We start from the raw sequence: 19,171 nt of genomic DNA, 5'->3' as shown, positions 1-19,171 counted from the left end.
GCGTCTCTGGCGTTCCGGCCGCTGCCGCAGGGGCTGGCGCGGCTCCTCCGAGCGCGGCCATGGTGGTCGCCGTCACGTGCGACCTACGGGACTGCGGCGGCGGCTGTGGCTGAGGGGGCCGGGGCCGCCCGGCTGCGGCTGCTCCCGGTATTGGCCGCCAGGGGGCGCCGTGGGCTCGCGCCGACGCCAGGTGCGAGGCTGTCATGGCGGACCGCTGCCTGCAGGGGGCGACAGGGGGGACCCCGGGGGCGAACCCCCGGTAGCGGGGCCGGTGCCCGGGGGCTCTCGCCCCGCTTTGCCAATGGGGCCGGTGCCCGGGGGCTCTCCACTGGCTGTCCCGCCAGGCCCCACTTTGCCAATGGGGCCGGTGCCCGGGGGCTCTCCGCTGGCTGCTCCGCCAGGCCCCACTTTGCCAATGGGGCCAGGCCCAGGGCGCTCTCCCTTGGGTAATGGGCCAGGCCTAAAGGGCACCACCGCAGCGGAGAGGCCAGGGCTGCCTGTTCCAGGCCTGGCCGCACTGCAGACACCCCGGCCACCTGCCACCGGCCCGGCCAGCAGTGGCTGTCTTGTGCCTGCAACATCGTCCAGCCGTATGGCATCCCTCAGAGAGCCGACGCCGTGGCCCTCGGGTGCAGAGCAGCGCTGCTGTCATGCGGGAGACCCCGGCGGGCATCAGAGTGGAGCTGGGAGCTGCTCCCCGGGAGCAGGGCTGCCTGCCCTCGTCGCTGCGCTGGCTTACTGCTACCTGCGGGACCGCCTGTCCAAGGGTGACTATCGCTGCTGGGGCCGGCCCCAGGGCGGGAGGCGTGGGATGCAGCACAGAGAATCCTGTGCCCTTTGGGAGGGGATGTGGGGTCCCTCCTTGGGGATGGAACCTTGCCTGCTGGCTGTAACCTGGGAAGGGTTATCCTTAACGCTTTAGTGCATAAAGGGGCTCCAAGAGAGCTAGAGAGAGACTTTGGACATGGATCTGGAGAGACAGGATAAGGAGGAATGGTTTCCCACTGACTGGCTTCTTCTAACCCTGAGGGCAGGCTTAGATGGAATATTGGGAAGAAATTCTTGCCTGTGAGGTTTGGTGAGGCCCTGGCACAGGTTTCCCAGAGAAGCTGTGGCTGTCCTATCCCTTGACAAGGCTGGGAGCAGTGTGGTCCGATAGAAAGAGTTCCTTCTCATGGTAGAGAGGTGGAATGAGATAAGCTTTTAGGTCCCTCCCAACCCAGCCTATCGCTTATCCCATCTCCCAGAGCTGGGTGCTGCTCTTCCCTTCTCTAGCCAGGGGGTGTCATTCTGACTCTGTGGTAGGAACACTTCTGTGGTGTCTGGAAGCCTCTAGCTGAGGCTGACACTGTGGGGTGACAGTGTCCACTGCCCTGGGATGCCTGCTGCTGTTCTCAGGGTGTGTGATGGGGGCTGGAGTCAGTCACCAAGACAGTGAGGAGTTTTTAGATAACCCGCTCACAGGAATGGGCTCTTGCTCACTGGGGTGGTCAGTGAGAGCTCTGAGCAGCAGCAGCCCCTGCACATTCCAGGTTAGGGTGTCCATGTGTGTTCTCCATGCTAACTCCCTCCTCCCTTCTTTCTGCATTTCAGAGGATGCTCTTCTGGAAGCTGCAAGGATTAACAACGTTTCAGAAGTCAAGAGGTGAGTGGGGTTCTGAGACATGAGAGCAGTGTCCCAAGGGCTGGGAAGGCAGGAAAACCCTGTCAGCACATGGGGAAGGAAGGGGCTGGCTGCTCCCAGCCCCCATGGGGTGCTCCCCTCACCCTCTCAGATCCAGAGTGGGTGGGGAGAGATGGGGAACACCCTTACTTGTTGGGTAGGAGGTGGATTGCAGATCCCTGTGCTGAGAGAGGACAGTGTGAGGCCGTACTGTGGAGATGTGGGCGTACACACTGCAGAAGCTCATCTCTTGGGGTCTGTCTCTGAACAAACAGCTCTTGTGGGTTCCTCATCCTGAGCCAGCAGTTCTCCAGGGCCCTTTTGTCCCACAAGGAGCAGAGGAGAGAGCTCCACCCAGCCACAGAAGTCAGGGAAGTGAGTGGTTGGGTGACCAAAGACATAGCTGTTAGGGAGTGGAGCATCTCCAGAGCTCCTGTCCCATGGCAGCAGGCTTTTTGTCCCAGTTGGGTGTGCCTGCCTCATTGGGGTGGTGCCATGGCACCTTTCAGGTGCATGTGGCAGCCTTACATTCCCTGAGATGGTAGCAAAGGGCCAGTTTGTCTCAGGCTCAGCATGTGACTAGTCCCCAGGAGGCATGTTCTTTCTGCAGCCAAACCTCCAGGGAGGGACTCAAAGGTTCTCAGGATGGTTTGTGAGCAGCAGTGCCATGTCACTGACATGCTCCAGTGACAGCTCCACCCAGTGCTGGGGACAAGCTCTGGGACTGTGGGAGGAAAGCAAGTCTCCCCTAAAGTGGGAAGAGAAGTGTGAGAACCTTGGAGCTGCTTCTTGAACAGATCCTGGTACTCCTACCTGGTCTGTCTCATAATGCCAGAGGTTTCTCAAGTGCTGCCCTCAGCCAGTATAGAATTCAGACTTTTTGGCAGCCTGGCAGCTTGTGTAGGATGGGAAGAGACATTGCTGCTCTCCTGTGTACCCCACACGTGTGTTCCTGTCTCTGGCTGAGATCTCCCACCCAACACAGGCACCTGGGGAGGTAGGAGCTGCCATCCCTGTGTAGAAGCAGAGGATGGGTGCAGAAGAGGACAGGGAGAGGAGAGCCCTCTTGGCCTGCATCCAGGGGATGTTCCATCCAGTTTCCAGGATCTTGGATGAAGCACCTGGCTCTGCTGCACCCCAGGGCTGAGATCTGGCCTAGATCAAGGGCCAAAGAGGATATTGGTGTGCAGCTAATTGGCACATGTGTTCTGCTGCTTGTAATTGCAGGAAGCTGCTGTTTAGGGATGTCTGGGTGATTTGTGAGCCTGGTCAGGCAGATCAGCAAGAGGGATGCTCTGTGCTCCAGCTGGTCAGGGCAGGGCTGGTGTCTGTACACCATCCTGCTGGGCTGCACGTCTACAGCTTCTCCCTTTGCTTCTGTGCTCTGTCACAGAATCACAGAATCATTTGGGTTGGAAAAGCCCTCTGAGATCATTGAGTCCAACCATTCCCCCAGCACTGCCAAGCTCACCACTCAACTGTGTCCCCAAGTGCCACATCCACATGTCTGTTAAATCCCTCCAGGGATGGGGACTCCACCACTGCCCTGAGCAGCCTGTGCCAGGGCTTGATGACCTTTTCCATGAAGAAATTTTCCCAAGCATACAACCTAAACCTCCCACAGCACAACTTGAGGCTGTTTCCTCTCATGCAGTCATTTGTTACCTGTGAGAATAGCCTGGCCCCACCTGGCTACACCCTCCTTCCAGAGAGCTGTACAGAGTGAGAAGGTCCCTCTGAGCCTCCTTTTCTCCAGGCTGTCCCCCCAACTCCCTCAGCCACTCCTCATCAGCCCCTTTGGTCCAGACCCTTGAGCAGCTTCACTGTCCTTCTCTGGACCCACTCCAGCACCTCAAAGTCTTTCTGGTCATGAGGAGCCTCACACTGCACACGGGATTTGAGGTACCTTGCCCAGTGCAAAGAACAAGGATCTGCCTTGGGCTTGCTGGCCACACTGTAGCTGATACCAGTTAGGGTACCATTTGCATTCTTGCCACATCTGGTTTATGTTCATCCACTGTCAACCAGCACCCCCAGGGCCTTTCCTGCTGTGCACTTTTCAGCCACTCTGCTCTCAGCTTGTATATCTGCACAGGGTTGTGGTGACCCAGGTGCAGGACCCAGCACTTGACCTTATTGAACCTCATACAGTGGCCTCAACCCATCGAGCCAGCCTGTCCAGATCCCTCTGCAAAGGCTCTCCAGGGCCTTCCTTCCCATCCTGTTCCCTGTGGGGCTGGCAGCCCTCCCACTGTTTGAAGCTGTGCCTAACTCTCCTTTTTGCTTGTGTGAGAAGCATGAATGGTGAAAACTACTGGCTTGCCCTGCTGCAGGCAGTTTCAGCCTCAAACATGATGAAGAGACTGGAGCATCCCTCTTACAAGGATAGGCTGAGGGAGATGGGACTGTTCAGCCTCAAGAAGACACAACTTGAGAGGGGAACTCATCTTTGTTTGTCAATGTCTACAGGGAGGTTGTTAGAGGATTGACCAGTTCTGCTCCATAGGGCCCAGCAATGGGACAAGAGGCATCAGGAGAAACTGGTGCACAGAAGTTCCATCTCAATATGAGAAAGAACTTTGTACTGTGAGTGTGAGAGAGCACTGGAACAGCCTGCCCAGAGAGCCTGTGGAATCTTTTTCCTCGGGGATATTCAAACCCCACTTGGACACAATCCTTTGCAGCCTGCTCTGGGTGAACCTGCTCAAGGAGAAGGTTGGACACAGTGATCTCCAGAAGTTGCTTCCCACCCCAACCACTGTCTGATTCCATAAATCTCTTTACAACAAGCTTCCACAGCCCAAGATTGCCAGACCTGCTGCAGAGCTGACAGAGGAGACACAAACAGTCTTGCCTTCAATGCTCTCTCCACCTGCAAGGGGTAAAGTCCAAACTGAGCTTTGACACGGTGGGAGTGTGACAATCCATCTGGGCAGCCATCCATGGAACATTACTTGTCCTCCTGCCACACTGCTGTCCCCTGCCTGCACTGTCCCCTGGAGTGGTGTTTCTTATCCAGCTTCAAGCTTGTTTGAAGTGGGATGCTGATCTTTTCCAAGTGCCTTCAGCTGACAGCTGTCATGGCCCTCTGCACATTAAAAACATCAGAATACAGTTACTAGGAAATACAGTCTTAGTCTAAAGTGTGGAAAATGGCTATGTGAGAGAGGTGGGAGGTACCAAGAAGATCATGAGATCCCACCTAAACTACTGATTCTAGCTCTGGGGCCCTCATCACGAAAAGGGTGTGGAGCTGCTGGAATGAGCCCAGAAGAGGCCATGGAGATGCTCCAAGGGTTGGAGCCCCTCTGTTCTGGAGACAGGCTGGGAGTGCTGGGGTGTTTAAGGCTCCTGAGAGAGCTGGAAGCCCCTGCCAGTGCCTAAAGGGGCTTCATGGCAGCTGAAGAGGGACTCCAAGGGCATGGAGTGACAGGGCAAGGGAGGATGGCTTCAAACTGATGGAGGGCAGAGTTAGATGAGATATAGGGAAGAAATTCTCCCCTGTGAGGGTTGTGAGTCCCTGGCACAGGCTGGCCAGAGAAACTGTGGCTGCCCCATCCCTGGAAGTGATCAAGGCCAGGTTGGATGGGTCTTGGAGCAACCAGGTCAAGTGGAAGGCATCCCTTCCCATGGCAGAGGGGGTTAGAACTAGCTGAATTTTAAGGTTTCTCCCAACCCAAACCATTCCATAATTCTGTGATTATTTCAAGCAGTGATTTTTAACTCTGAAAATGAACAGGCCTTTGAGGCATAACAGACAGACCTCACTGGAATACACGTTTGTATTGCTCCAGGAAGAATGCATATCCACAGGCTGAATCCAGCCCCTCTGCTGTAAGCTTGCCTCTTCCATCTCTGGCTCCTCTGAGCTTCCAGACAAGTTTTCTCATCTCTAACTACTTGTTGAATGCAGGGAACCAGGCTGAATTCTTCACTGAGCTGAGAGAACGTGCTAACTTCTGAGAGCATTCCCTTTGGAGCATGTGGCAAACCAGCTCTTCCCTCCAAGCCCTTCATGCTGTTAGCCAGCACAAAATATAATACCTAATTGATGTAGATAGTTTAATTTCCCTCAGCCTCGGTTGTTCTGTGCATTTGGAGGGAAAGCGAGAAGCAAAGGCATAAAAAATGCCCACCTCACTCCTACTTGTGTTGATATTCAGTATTAATATTGATTCTTTGTGTTCCAGCTTTGTTTCTTAGTAAGCCACCCCAAGAGCACAGGCTTTCAGCAGTTTTCTCACCAGATAAGCATGATGGAGCAGTGTTTTCCTCAGCCCTGTGCAGCTGTGAATCATGGAGACACAGAGCATGTGTCAGATGGCTGTTATCAGCCTCATTCCTAACAGCAGGCAGCCACTCAAATCTGTCTGGTAATGAGATCTGGAGCTGACCAGGTGCTCTCCTGATCTCACAGGGATCCAGACGGATGTGGCAGTGGGGCAGGAAGCTCCATGTCAGTTGCTTTAGCTGAGTCTGCTCTCTCCAAGCTGATTTTTTAGTTAGAGGAGATGCAGAAACAGCTAAGTCAGGCTTGATTGCCCCAAACAGTGATCTCTTAATTTTCAAGCAGTACCACTCATCTTGGCTCTGACTCATGGCAGTTCTGCCTCCTCCAGACTGTGTTTGTCTCTTCTCCCTTGTTTGTAAGCAGCACAGCTCATTGAGCAAAATTTCCCCCATCACTGTCCCTGGAAGTGTTCAAGGCCAGGGTGGACAGGGCAGTGGAAGGTGTTCCTGCCCATGGGAGGGAGTAGGAACAAGATGAGCTTTAAGGTCTCTCCCAGCTGTAATCCTTTCAGTTCTCTCCAGTTTGGGGGGTGGACTGGGGGTACAGTCCCCCAGTCTTTTGTTTGCTTCCTGGCTCAAGTGTTCGTTACAAGAATTCAGAGACTGGGTAAAAAATCCCTCTGCAGTGTGTCAGGCTTTGCTTCCCTGGGACATCAGATAATTGAAAGGCACTGTGTGGAGGAGGTGAGCCTTTATGGGAGCCATGTTGTACCTGTTGAAGCATCTTCTCTCACAGAGTAGTTGTGAGTGTCATGACTGAGGCTCGAGGGATGCCTGAATGCTTTGTAGGGTGAGCAGAAGAGTCATGTCATTGGCTCCTGGCCACTAGCCATCATGTACCTTATCTCAGTCCTGAACAGCTGTGACACCTCTTCAGCAGTGGTAGTGGGAGCAGGTTGGTGGCAGGATTGGGATATGATTTATAATTATATTTATTTCTGTTGCTCCATGCTTATATATGATGTTGAGCCTGCATATGTCTGTGTGTATCTGAGTTACAGACACCTAGGTTTTTTAGGATAAAAATATGTTTATCATGTAAATGTCCCCTTTAATCTTTTCTCCTAAATGACCACGTTTTCCAGGACTATGTTTCAGTGAAGTTTTATTACTGATTATTGAGTTTGAATTGGCCTGTGGCTGCAGGAATTCAGAGCACATACAATAGCCCAAATTTATTCATGTTGGTGATGAAGTATTGGGGGAGACAAATGTGTGCTGTGCTTTCCTGTTCTAGATAGCTGGAAAACTGCCCCTTTTGATCTGCTTCTTGGTGTATTTTGGCCTCCCAGGATTGTTTGAGTTTGTACACTGAGTCACAGAGCAGTGTCTCTGCAGTCGGTGCCAAACCACAGGAGATCTCATTCTTCTTTCCAAAACAGCTGCTTTCAAGCCCATAAATCCCAGATCCCTCTCTCTGGAAGCAGACACCAACACACCTGGAATACGCCTGGGAACCGTCACAGGGTTAATTCCAGTTAGTGGAGATGTTTATCAGCAGGGCTGAGTGCAGGAAAGCCTCCTGAGCAGCTCTGGGTTTGGAGGAGCAGCAGTCCACCAGCATGGATGTGGCCTGTACAACCAGGGGAGCAATTATTCCACTTTCCTCACAGCTCAGGAGTTAAGGGACACCTTGGAAGATGTGAGGTAGCAGGTTAAAAGCATGTTGTGTGCTTTCTTACACAGCACATAAATGTGAATGTTGGTGTGTGTGAGGGAGTCTGACACTTGAGTTCAGACCTGCACAGAGTAAGTCAAGCAGGTAACACATGCCACCTCAGTAGGAATGGATTGTCAGAAGTTAGTGTATTATGCTCAAATTCCTCTGCAAACAGTGATGGCTCATTTCCCACTCACACTGCTGCCTCTGCCAGAGCAGGCTGCAGGCTGGTAGGGTATTTTTCTGGCACACAGCTCTGTTGCATTGGAGTGACTGAGTTGGGGCTACTCCATTTAAGGTTTCACATTCTCTTCCAAATCTGGTGATGCCAACTGTCGAATCACAGGATTTGGGTTGGAGGGGACTTTGAAATTCGTCCAGTTCCAGCCCCCTGCCATGGACAGAGACATCTTCCACTAATCCAAGTTGCTCCAAGCCCTGTCCATCTGGTCTTGAACACTTAGAGGCACAGGGCAGCTCCAGCTACTCACATGTCTGTATTAACCTTTTCACGCTTGGGTTGTACCTCTTTGACTTTTCCCACTCCATGTACTTCACCCATGGTGGTTTTGCCCACCCTCTGTGCCTCCAGACCTGCTCTCCTCTTTGAGTTGGCTTCACCTCCTCAAACTTGGATTATAAGAGGTTCCCTTTGATTTTGAAAATTTCTTTCCAGGAGTTTTTCCTTGGCCACTGGCCTGTTTGTGCTGTCAGGGCTAGGCTTACCAGGATTCCTCCAGGATCCCCCGTGTCCTGGGAGCAGCTTTCCTGCCTTGAGAGCTGCAGGGAAATGCTGTTCCTCTCTCCCTTCCCCTTCCCCCTCCCTTCCCTTTCCCACAACGTGCTGCTCCATATGTTTTCACAGAGCACCATGGTGTGTTACTGGCCCTGCAAAGGTGGTGAGGGGTGAGAGACAGCAGTGAGCTCTCTCCAAGAATACAGCAGCCTCATCAAAGGGTTTCAAGCAGCTCTCTGTGTCCTCCTGTCCAAGCAGATCCTTTCCCTGGCAGGAAAATCTAGCAGGGGTTGTGCTTTCATGTTCCAAGATATTGTTCGGTTGGGATGTTTTTCTTCCCCCCTTCTTCTGCAAAGCAGAGAGCAGTTCCCAAGAGGGTGAGCACATCTGAGGGTGTCCCACACTCTGCAGTTAAACAGTGACATATTGGAACAGGGCTGGGGGAAATGTCTAAGAGGCTGACAGAAACAGAAGCTATTGTTGTTGCAAAAGTTCAAGTTTCCAGCTTCCTCTTCCTCCACCTGTCAGGATGGAGTGCTGGGCATGCTCCCAGCACTGAGCACAAACTCAAACATGCCCTCTGGGCTCAGCAGTGTCACCGAGTCAGTCACCCAGAACCCCAGTGACGGGTGAATAGAAGGCACATCTGTCCGGGGGCAGTGGGGGGAGAAGCTCATCGCTGCCCATGTGGGCTCTTTATCTCTTCTGCGGGGATCAAAGTGCTAAAGCTTTGGGAGCTGCTGGCTTGGGGTAAAATAGGGCATATGCACAAAGCAGTAGGTGCTGCTCTGCCCAGATTCCTTCAGCAAATTCCAGAGCAGACAGTGATGTTCATAGAATCACAGAGTGGTTTGGGTTGGAAACAACCTTAAAGCTCACCCAGTTCCAACCCTCTGCCATGGGCAGGGACACTTTCCACTAGACCAGGTTGCTTCAAGCCCCATCCAGCTTGTCCTTGAACACTTAAAGGGATGAGGCAGACATGGCTTCCCTGGGCAGCCTGTGCCAGGGCCTTACCACTCTCGTAGGGAAAAAATTCTCTCTAATATTCAATCTAACCCTGCCATCTGTCAGCTTTCTGCCCTAAAACCATTACCAAAAAAAGGAAAAAAAAAGTTTTATTGAAATCCCTTAAATATGAGTACTTCCCCAATCAGAAACAGCGCCAGCTCTGGTTCGGGGCTCTTCCCCTGACCGGGTCTTGAATTGCAGAATCTCAGAAGAGTTTATGTTGGAAGAGACATTTAAAGGTCATCCAGTCCAACTCCTGCCAGGGGAAGGGACATCTTGGTGGCACCACTGCAGTCAAAGAACAGTTTGTCATTTGAGAAACACTGGAAATGGCGCTAATAGAGCTGTATCCATGTGAGAAACTCCTTAGGAGGGGAGTGTCCTGGATCTTACTTGGTTAAAATGTGGATAAACATCCTAAACATTGATCAGAGGATTTTATTTAATTAAAATAAAATACTCCTGCTGGTAAATACATTTGGCTGTCTGGGATCTGAGCAGTGGTCTTGGCTTTATCGATTGTCATATCGTTAAATCAGGCGGAGAAAAAAATAAATGGTGGGCCTGAAGACCCTGAACATAAAGTTCAGTTGTCTGAAAATCTGTTAAGTTGCTGAGCATCTTGCAATGATTTAACCAAAAAAAAAAAAAAAAAAAAAAGCAATCCAGCTCCTAAATGAAATGTCAATGCATATTATGGTAGATGGTATGATACAAGTAATTCCCTCACTGGGCTCAGTGATGGGGCATTCCAGATGCTTGTGATGATCTAGATTCCTGAACAGAAAACTACTTGACTGATCCTCATACCTTTGCTCCAAGCCTGTAACCTAATCCCATAGGAGAGGGTCCAGCATCCTTCCTGTTGAATGCACGATGATTAAACAGGTTTGACTGCCAGACTAGGATCTTTTTCATTATTTTTTTTTTAAAGAGTGAAGATAATTCATTATTCAGTATGTCCTTCTGGTGTGTCTGTAGAGAAAAAAGCCTTTCAGTACTCACAGGTATTTTTCAGTGGCTCCAAATTGCCTTGAGAATTCTAAAATCACAGGATGATAGAATGGCTTTGGTTGGAAGGGACTTGAAGATGATCTAGTCCCAACCCCTTTGCCATGGACAAGGACACCTCCCACTAAACCAGGTTGCTCAAAGCCCTGTCCAACCTGGCCTTGGACACTTCCAGGGATGGGGCAGCCACAGCTTCCCTGGGCAACCTGTGCCAGACCCTCACCAATTTCACAGGGAAGAACTTCTTCCCAATATCTAATGTAAATCTCTCATCTTTTAGTTTAAAACATCATCTTTTTATTTTAAATAAGGGCTGATATCCTGTCCTTTGTCTCAAAGGGAGATACTGAAGAGTTACACTGCAGGTCCCATATATGAGAAAACAAATGTAACAGGAGAAGGGGGTTGACTTCACACTGACATAATGCAGGCTTAGATTGTATATTGGGAAGAAATATCCATTCACATGACTACCCCATCCCCGGAAATGCTCAAGGATAGATTGAATGGGGCTTGGAGCAAACTGGTCTAGGGGAAGGTGTCCCTGGCTGTGACAGTGGTATTGGAATTGGATGATCTTCAAGGTCATTTCCAGCCCAACCCTCCCATGAAATGTGAAAACTCATGACAGGCAAAATTAAGACTGACTCTTTGCAGCAGAGCAACCCAGTGGCTGGCAGAAGGTGACCAGGATGGTCTCTCTGCCCCTTTAATGTAAAATCATATAAACACCATGGTCAAGTGCAAATGGGCCTGATACTTTGCAAAATTACATCAATTAAACTCTACTGAGGATGTTAATCAGTGGTTGGTGTTGGGCTTTAAGGCTTTTATTGCCAGGCAAAAGTTCCCAGCCTGAAGGGGTTTGTGTGCCTCCATCCTGGCATAGCTGATGCCTTCTTACCTGCAGTTTGGTGTTGGGGTTACCATGCCCCTTCTGGGTTCTTTCTTCAGGCTCCCTCTCCCTTGTCATCAAGATGCCTTTATTTCCTGGATTTTCAGTGGCTATTAGGCTGTCACCGTGACACATTGTAGGAAGGGGGTGATGTGAATTTTACTGCTTTCAAATGATTTCCAAATGGACAAGTAAATACAATGAAATTCAGAAATAACTTAAACATGTTGGTCCATACCTCTCTGAGACAAGTGGAAGGGGATTGGGCATCACAATGTCTGGGAAAGGATTTCTGGAAGCAGTTAGGGTGAGTCAGGGGAGACAGTAAGATGTCTGCCATTGCAGCATCCTGAGCTCTGGTGCTGGTGGGAATGGCTCCTTGGGGCCTGGGGGAGCTGGGTGTGGAGTTTGTTCCTGCAGTGACAGCGAGCGAGCAGTTTTCCAGCTGAGGGAGCAGCTCCCTGTGCCTGCGCAGAGGACGCGGCACACATGGCGGCACAGATGGAGCTGTGGTGTGGATTTCTGCTGCAGGCACTGTCCTTCCAGCTGGAGCAGGTGATGGTGTGACCAGCAGTGGCCGTGGGTCTGAGTCAGGCTACTTTATCTCTGTTGTGAGTGCAAACACCTCTGTAAGCAGAGTTGCAAAGGGAGCTGATCTGTGCAGATAGCAATCTGCTATCCCCTGTGTGTCTGAGCACATCCTGCCTCACCAGGACGGAAAGCTTTGTGGCTGCACAGGGATATTTCTTCTCTCAGCATTCTGTTGTCTGAGAGTGCTCTTCAGGCAGCAGAACTGGCAGCACACTCTTGGCATTCACTTGCAGGGATGTGGTGCTGGCAGAAGGAGAAAGCATAAGGATATTTCACAAATTCTTCACAGGCTGCCTGGTGCAGTGGTGGAATCCCCATCCCTGGAGGGATGTAATAGATGTGTGGATGCAGCACTTGGGGACATAGGTTAGTGGTGAGTTTGGCCATGCTGGGAGAATGGTTGGATTCAATGGTCTCAGAGGGGCTTTTCCAATGCAGGTGATTCCATAATTCTATGCCATACCCTCTGGGGAGCCAAGGCTGCTCTTGTGCAACTCTCCAGATGAGTTTACTGGGTCCCTGGATAATGCTGGAGCTGCAGCTTGACCATTGTTAGCCATATGCAGGGCTCTGTAGATCCAAACCCCCATAAGGCTGTAGGTGAATCATCCCTGCCCTCCATCACGCTGCTGGGTGGTTCTTCAGGTATTAAACCACATAGGAAAAGGAAATAAAAATTTGATCTGGAGTGGATTCTGTGTGAAAACTTGTTCTTCAAGTATCAGACTTCTTTGGACCAAGGTCCTGTTGTTGACTGCCAGATAGTTCATTACTATTGAACTTTAAATTGTAACCCTGGTAAAGACAGCATAAAGCTTCTGTTGGTGCTATGATAATTTACACTGGTCACAGCCTCCTGAATCACAGTTGGGAGCTACAAATGGAGGCTGCCAATTATAATTCTAGTATTTCAGCTATTAGGTTTCTGTCCAAGTGTGAGATGAACAGTTCAGAGCATCCAGAACCACAGCACTAGCACTGGCTACTCCTTCTGTCAAAAAAAGGGTGGTCAAATTGTCCACCCAGACCCATTCCCTGTGTATCATACCACCACTCCAGTCAGAAGAGTTCACCAATGTGCTTCTGTGTAGGGCTTGGCTGAAGCCATCTGCCTGTTGGCTCTCAAGGCCCAGTCTCTGTCAAATAAGGCAAGTAGTTCAACTGGAGAGGAATACAGGCTTTTTATTCACATGATGTTTATCTGCCTGGTTTGTCCAGTCAGTGGGGTGAACTGTGTTCAGCTGTGTTCCAGATACCAGCCAAAGTTCAGGCATTGCTACTTGGAAATAACTGTAGGATTATCATACCATATATCATAGCACTGGAGGGTTTGACTGGGAGGGAGCTTCAAGACTATCTAGTTCCAACCCTTCTGCCATGGGCCTTCCACTAGGCCAGGGTGCCAGAAGCCCTGTCCAGCCTGGTATTGGACACTCCCAGGGATAAGACAGCTGCAACTTCTTTGGGGCAGCCTGTGCCAGGGTCTCACCACCGTCACATCCAAGAATTTTTTCCTGATATCCCATCTAACCCTGCCCTCTGTCAATGGGAAGCCACTCCCTCTTGATCTGTCACTCCAGGCCCTTGTCCAAAGTCCTCTCCAGGTCTTTTGGAGCCCCTTTAGGCACTGGCAGAGGCTCTAAGTTCTCCCTGGAGCCTTCTCTTATTCAGGTTAAACTCAGCAGGTGTCTCTGTATATGAATGTATTTGTTCCTTGGGATAAGTTTCTGGTGAAACTACTGTGGAGGTTTCCAGTGAGGTGGAGGAAGGTTGGCAAGACACCCTGGCTATATCTGTGAGTGTCCCCTGGATCAGCATTCCTGCCTTCCTTTTTTTTTTTCCAACTGCAGGAAGAGGAATATGGTTCATTTACCTCCTTTTCACTCATTCCATCCCAGCACTCTTAACCAGTGAGAGCACTGCCACGAGAGCAGCCCAAGGATGAGGAATTTGGAAAGGCTGTCTGAGTTCTGATGTGTACCTCTCTAGGTCCTTAAAGAGGTGATCTGACTTGTTCAGTGCATGCAGGCACTCACACCTGACCTTGACTTCCTTGCCTGGGATTCTGGGCAGAATTTTAAGACTTCAAGTGTGGTGCTTGCACAGGTGGAACATGGCTGCTGTGTTCACTTGTGTCTCTCCCAGCGGGGAGTTTAATGACAGCTCTTCCCTGTTATACCTGTGTGGAGGATGCACTCTGCAGGGACAGCCTCACCCAGAAACAAAGATGGAAAAGCCTTAATATGCGAAAAGTGAGAGGGATAAACCAAGGGGCAGAGAACTGCTGACTTTTGCATGGTCCACCCTGCTTTCTAAAGCCTGACCCATGACTTCCCTGTCTTGGTACTGGTTCTTTGCTCCTGCAAGGAAAATGGGTTTGTAATCATGGATTTGGTTGTGTAGAGGAACCTTTTACACAGGCAGAAAGTGGCAGGACAAGGGGAAATGGCTTCAAACTGACAGAGGGGAGATGTAGATTAGGAATGGCAAAGAAGTTCTTCCTTGAGAGGGTGGTGAGGCCCTGGCACAGATTGCCCAGAGGAGCTGCGGCTGCCCCATCCCTGGAAGTGTCCAAGGCCAGGCTGGACAGGTCTTTGAGCAACCTGGTCTAATGGAAGGTGTCCATGCCTACGGCAGAAGTGATGGAACAAGATGGCCTTCAAGGTGCCTTCTAGCACAAACCCTTCTGTAAATCATTCTATGATTCTATGACTTGAACATGCAAGGTTTAGAGTTTGTCTCATTTAACTTGAGCACTGTAAAATTTGTGTCTCAATTCTGAACTTCCTTTCTTCCTTGTGGTGTGCAGAGAGAACTGTCATTTCATACTGTCTGGGTTCAGCACGTGTTTTAGGTTGAGCTAAAGTACCTGCTGCAAAACCTGTCCCTTGCCATTATCTTGCAAAAGCTGAGAAAATTTTGGAGACATGAGGATAGTTTGGTTCCTAATATGTTTGGGGGTTGTCTTATTTGATCTTATGGTGTACAAGAAAACTGTGAAGTGTCTGCAGGTGGCATGGGCTTTAGAGTTCCACTGAGCTGCTTCTGAAGCCTAATGGGTGCTTTGCAGCCAAAGGATTCAAATGTCATTGGAATGTGGCTTTATCAGTTTTGCTACTGATTGGTTCTTCGGAAATTAGACTGAACAGAATAAATAAACAAATGTACAAACAATACAGAAAGCAAGATGTTGGCATTGCACTCTTTGAAAGGAGTGGGATTGCCATCACCTGAATGTTTGTTTAACTTGGGTCACCTTTGAGAACTGTATTGAATCAACTTCATGTTGGGTCTTCTGGGCTGTGCTGGAGCAGGTGCCTGCACAGTAAAACATTCTGCTTTCCCTCATTAGCTCCAGAATGCCTGAGGTGCTCTCTTCATATCTGTTTCCTGACCATATCTCTCCCGTTTCCAGGTTGTTGGAAGAAGGCACAGATGTGAATGCAAGGCACAAGCTTGGCTGGACGGCTCTCATGGTGGCAGCCATCAGCAGGCACTCCAGGTATGTGCATCTGACATCATGATTACTCACTTCAACCTTTTCCTAAACTCACACTGAGCTCTGTAGAGGGTCCTCATAAAGTTTGGGATGTGTTGTGAAGCTTAACCCAAGGGAGCTTGTCACTCTCTTTATGCCCAGTATGTGGTGTGACAGATCAGGGCAGGCTGCTCCCCCATCCCACAGATGTGACAGCTGAACTGATGGTGCCATTCCACACCAGCTCTCAGGTTTTGGCCATGGATGAGCCCATACCTGTGGGATGTTGTTGCAGTGAGTACCCACTCCACCAGCCAAAATCACTCCTGTCCCATATCTTCTCACTGGTGATGGTGTCACTGGGGCTGAATGCTGTGCCCTTGCTCCACAGTTCCCATGATGATCACTCTGGCTTCTTGTAACCTTTTAAAGACACTCCTAAATATATTCAGTCTACAACTAAATTCAATTAGGTTTTTTTATTTAAGGAAAAAAAGAGAAAAAGAAATCCAATTTTGGAAAATGTGGGACAGACGGGAGAATGAGCTTTGATGTTACAACCTCTCAGGGATGCTTTACTTAGTCACAAGTTCATAAGCAAAAAAGCTTAATTACTTGGGAAAACACAGGATTAAAGCAGTGCACAAAGGCTGAATATCCGCTCTCGGGTGACACTATCCCAATCCATGTGCTGAGTTCGTGTGTGGTGCAAACTTTGATGTGTGCTATGACAAGCTGAAAGTCGTGACCTCCTCAGGGAGCTCCTTAAAACAGGCCCAGAGGTGGGGGCTTGTGAATGTTTGTTTAACTTTGATGTCCGAGCAGCAACGGGCTCTGTTATTTGCCTGTCCATGAAGGGATGGGCTTGGGAGCCTCCCACCTTTCCCAGTGGACAATGGTCAGCAGCAGAGTGTGACGACTGTTGACCATTCCAAGTGACTGGTGAAGCAGAACAGGACTTCCCGAATTGCAAAGGCTAAGGGGAGACAGGGAGAAAGGCTGTTCATGGGACAATAATTACCTAAAATCAGGCCTAAAATCAAGTGGAAATGCTAATGAAAACATCTTGACAGTAAAAAATGTGTGGAGTCCAGGCTGGTCCCTTCTGAGAGGGCAGAGTCATCGCCACGTCTGTCTTTGTTGTGTACCTGGCCAAAAGAAAAAGGGTTTGGCTGTGTTGGGCAAATTCTGTTTATTTTTCCCACATTTTAGATGAATACTGACTTAAAGTGAAAATACCTGAAGCTCAGTATAACTTTTCTCCAGATAGCAGAAGAGTAATTAAATACTATTGGACTTGCTGATCTTAAAGGTCTTTTCCCACCTTTGTGATTCTGATTCTATCCTTTCTGGAGGCAAACATAAATGCAAGCTTATTCCATATGTAACAGCTCTGGCATTGTGCCAGACAAGGTTTTGGCCCTCAGTCCTGTTTCTAGACTTGTAATGTCCACAGTGCAGGGTGGGAAATGCATTGAGCTTGAGCATGACCCACAGAGAGTTTGAAATTCCTTACAAATGGTTTGCTAATGGACCTAGTCCACAGGTGAACTGTGTAACTGAAGCTGGATGTTGTGGCCAGGGTGTAATGGGGAAGGGAGGAGTCAGAGGCACAAGGATGCAGGATGGTTTTGTTTATAGAGTGTGGTCCCTCTTTAAAGGTTATGCTCTAAATCTGCTTTCTTCAGCCACAGCAACTGATCTCAGAATCAGAATCACGGGTTGGAAGGGACCTTGAAGATCATCCACCCTTCTCCTGTGAGCAGGAGCACCTTCCACTAGACCAGGTTGCTCCAAGCCCAGTCCAACCTGGTCTTGAATGCTTTCAGGGATGGGGCTGCCACAGCTTCTCTGGGCGACCTGTGCCTGAGTCTCACCACTCTCTCAAGGTAGAATTGCTTCCCTATATTCGATCTAGCCCTATCCTCTGGCAGTGTGAAGCCATCCTCCCATGTCCAATTGCCTGTGTAATCCACCTGATGTGATGGATTTGAAGTTTTTATGACTTTTGGTCCTTCACCCCTCGGGCCAGTGCCTCTGGAGAGGTGAGCTGGGCTGTCCCTGGCTCAGAGATGGCTGAGGTGCAGCTAGCTGAACAGGACCTACAGGTACTGCTTGTCTGCAAAAAGATAAAGGTCATTCCAATGTTTAACTTAGTGACTCTCTCACCACTTCCTATTTTATGGCTAATGATACCTCCACAGGTTCCTCAGCATAGTTTTGAAGGGCTGGGATGCTGGGGACTGAGATGAGTGTTTTCAGCTAATAAAAAGGAAGCCTTCATCCTCAACGCCTTTCTAAAGGTGTTTTTCAGAGAGGAACGATGTTTTCAGTCTCCACTGTGCGCTGGAGATTTCTGTGACCTGTCCTTTAGCTTTGTCATGTTTCCCAATTTCCACAGCCCTCACTCTTCCAATTAGACAGCCCCAGTCCATCTGTTTAATTTAATTCCAGAGGCACTGCTTTAATGATTTCTGTCAGTTGCCATCAGCTACAAGATGAAATCCAGCCTGCTGGAAGGCAAGTTTGGGGTCCATCTTTTCTTTTTACAGCAGAACAATGATCATCTTCTTCCTCTTGGAAATGTCTTGTGTCCAAAATGTGGGGAGGCATTAAGAAGCATTCTGCAATATTGCCATGGATAGGTCTCCAGGAGGAGACTGGTGTCTGCCTGGGAGCGGAGATATAGTAATGGATCTAGTGGAGACAGATTTTTAGGGTTTCTTTTTTACATGAGACAGAGTCAGTGTCCAAATTATTTGGCTCCATGATGATACATGTTGTAACTGGGTCGTGGGCTAAAGACACATCAGCTGTGATGTTTACAGCAGCAAAGGAAGGTTTTATGCTGTAATTCCCATTGCTGTGGGAATTGCCATAGCATTGTCATATTTTTAGTATTTAAGCTTTAATTAAATGCATACTCAGAGCTTTGTGGGGTTTGTGCATTTGTTAAAATAAGCAATAAAGCTATCATAAATGAAACCCCAAAGCAGGTAGGACTTTAGCTGTATGTCTGTAGAATAGTGACCTTTTCTATATCTTGTTATCAGCTACTCCTCCCGTTTTTATCATTTCCACAGAAATAAAGTGACAGTGAAATATCAAGTCATCTTCTCAGCTTCCTCTGCCTCCTCTGAGGCAGAGAACTACTTGTGTGGTAGGGGAGACTAGGGCACAGAGCAGCATGGAAAGTCTGAGTCCCAGTGGAATAAGTTTGAGTAGCTCTAAAAAACACTGGAACCTGCTTCTGCTCCCATTCAACCACATTGGCACAGCCCCTGGGCAGCAGTTCTGAAGGCTGGAGCATGAGCACAAGTCTGATGAGAAGTGGCTGAGGGAGCTGGGGGTCTCAGCCTGGAGAAAAGGAGGCTCAGGAGCGACCTTCTCACTCTGTAAAACTCCCTGAGAGGTGGGTGGAGCCAGGTGGGGGTCACTCTCTTCTTCCAGGTAACAAGGGACAGGGGAAAAAAGAAAACAGCCTCAAATTGTGTCATGGGAGCTTGAGGTTGGCTATTAAGGAAAATTCCAAGCCTGAAAATGTTGTCAAGCCCTGGAAGAGACTGCCCAGGGCAGTGGTGGGGTCACCATCCCTGGAGGAAATTAAAAATCCTATGGAAGTGGCACCTGGGGACAAAGTTTAGTGGTGGCCTTGGTAGTGCTGGAGGAACAGTTGCACTCAATAATCTCAAAGGGGTTTTCCAACCTAAATGATACTGTAATTCTATGATTTTAGGGCTTCCAAAGTTTTCTGCATGGCTTCCAAAGTTTTCTGGTGGTGGGGAGGAGCACCTGGGTGCACTCACAGGCATTCCTTTCTCAGAATGCAGTTCAAG

The 19,171-nt window shown here is 49.5% G+C and overlaps 1 protein-coding gene across 2 annotated transcripts in view; it reads left to right on the top strand.

Moving 5' to 3' along the window:
- The first annotated feature begins 221 nt into the window (after positions 1-221).
- The window catches only part of CLPB (ClpB family mitochondrial disaggregase), a 73,182-nt gene continuing 54,232 nt past the window's right edge, over positions 222-19,171 (top strand). Inside the window, exons 1-3 of one of the 2 annotated variants that reach the window (XM_036391750.2) lie at positions 222-767; positions 1,594-1,645; positions 15,273-15,359. In XM_036391750.2, coding sequence (XP_036247643.1) covers positions 302-767; positions 1,594-1,645; positions 15,273-15,359 — 605 coding nt within the window. In that variant the 5' untranslated portion in view covers positions 222-301. The remainder of the gene's footprint in view (positions 768-1,593; positions 1,646-15,272; positions 15,360-19,171) is intronic. The other variant, XM_036391739.2, reaches the window with a different exon arrangement.

Source organism: Molothrus ater, chromosome 2, assembly GCF_012460135.2.
Source record: "Molothrus ater isolate BHLD 08-10-18 breed brown headed cowbird chromosome 2, BPBGC_Mater_1.1, whole genome shotgun sequence".
Taxonomy (NCBI): Eukaryota; Metazoa; Chordata; class Aves; order Passeriformes; family Icteridae; genus Molothrus; species Molothrus ater.
This window is presented reverse-complemented; position numbering and strand designations above follow the sequence as displayed.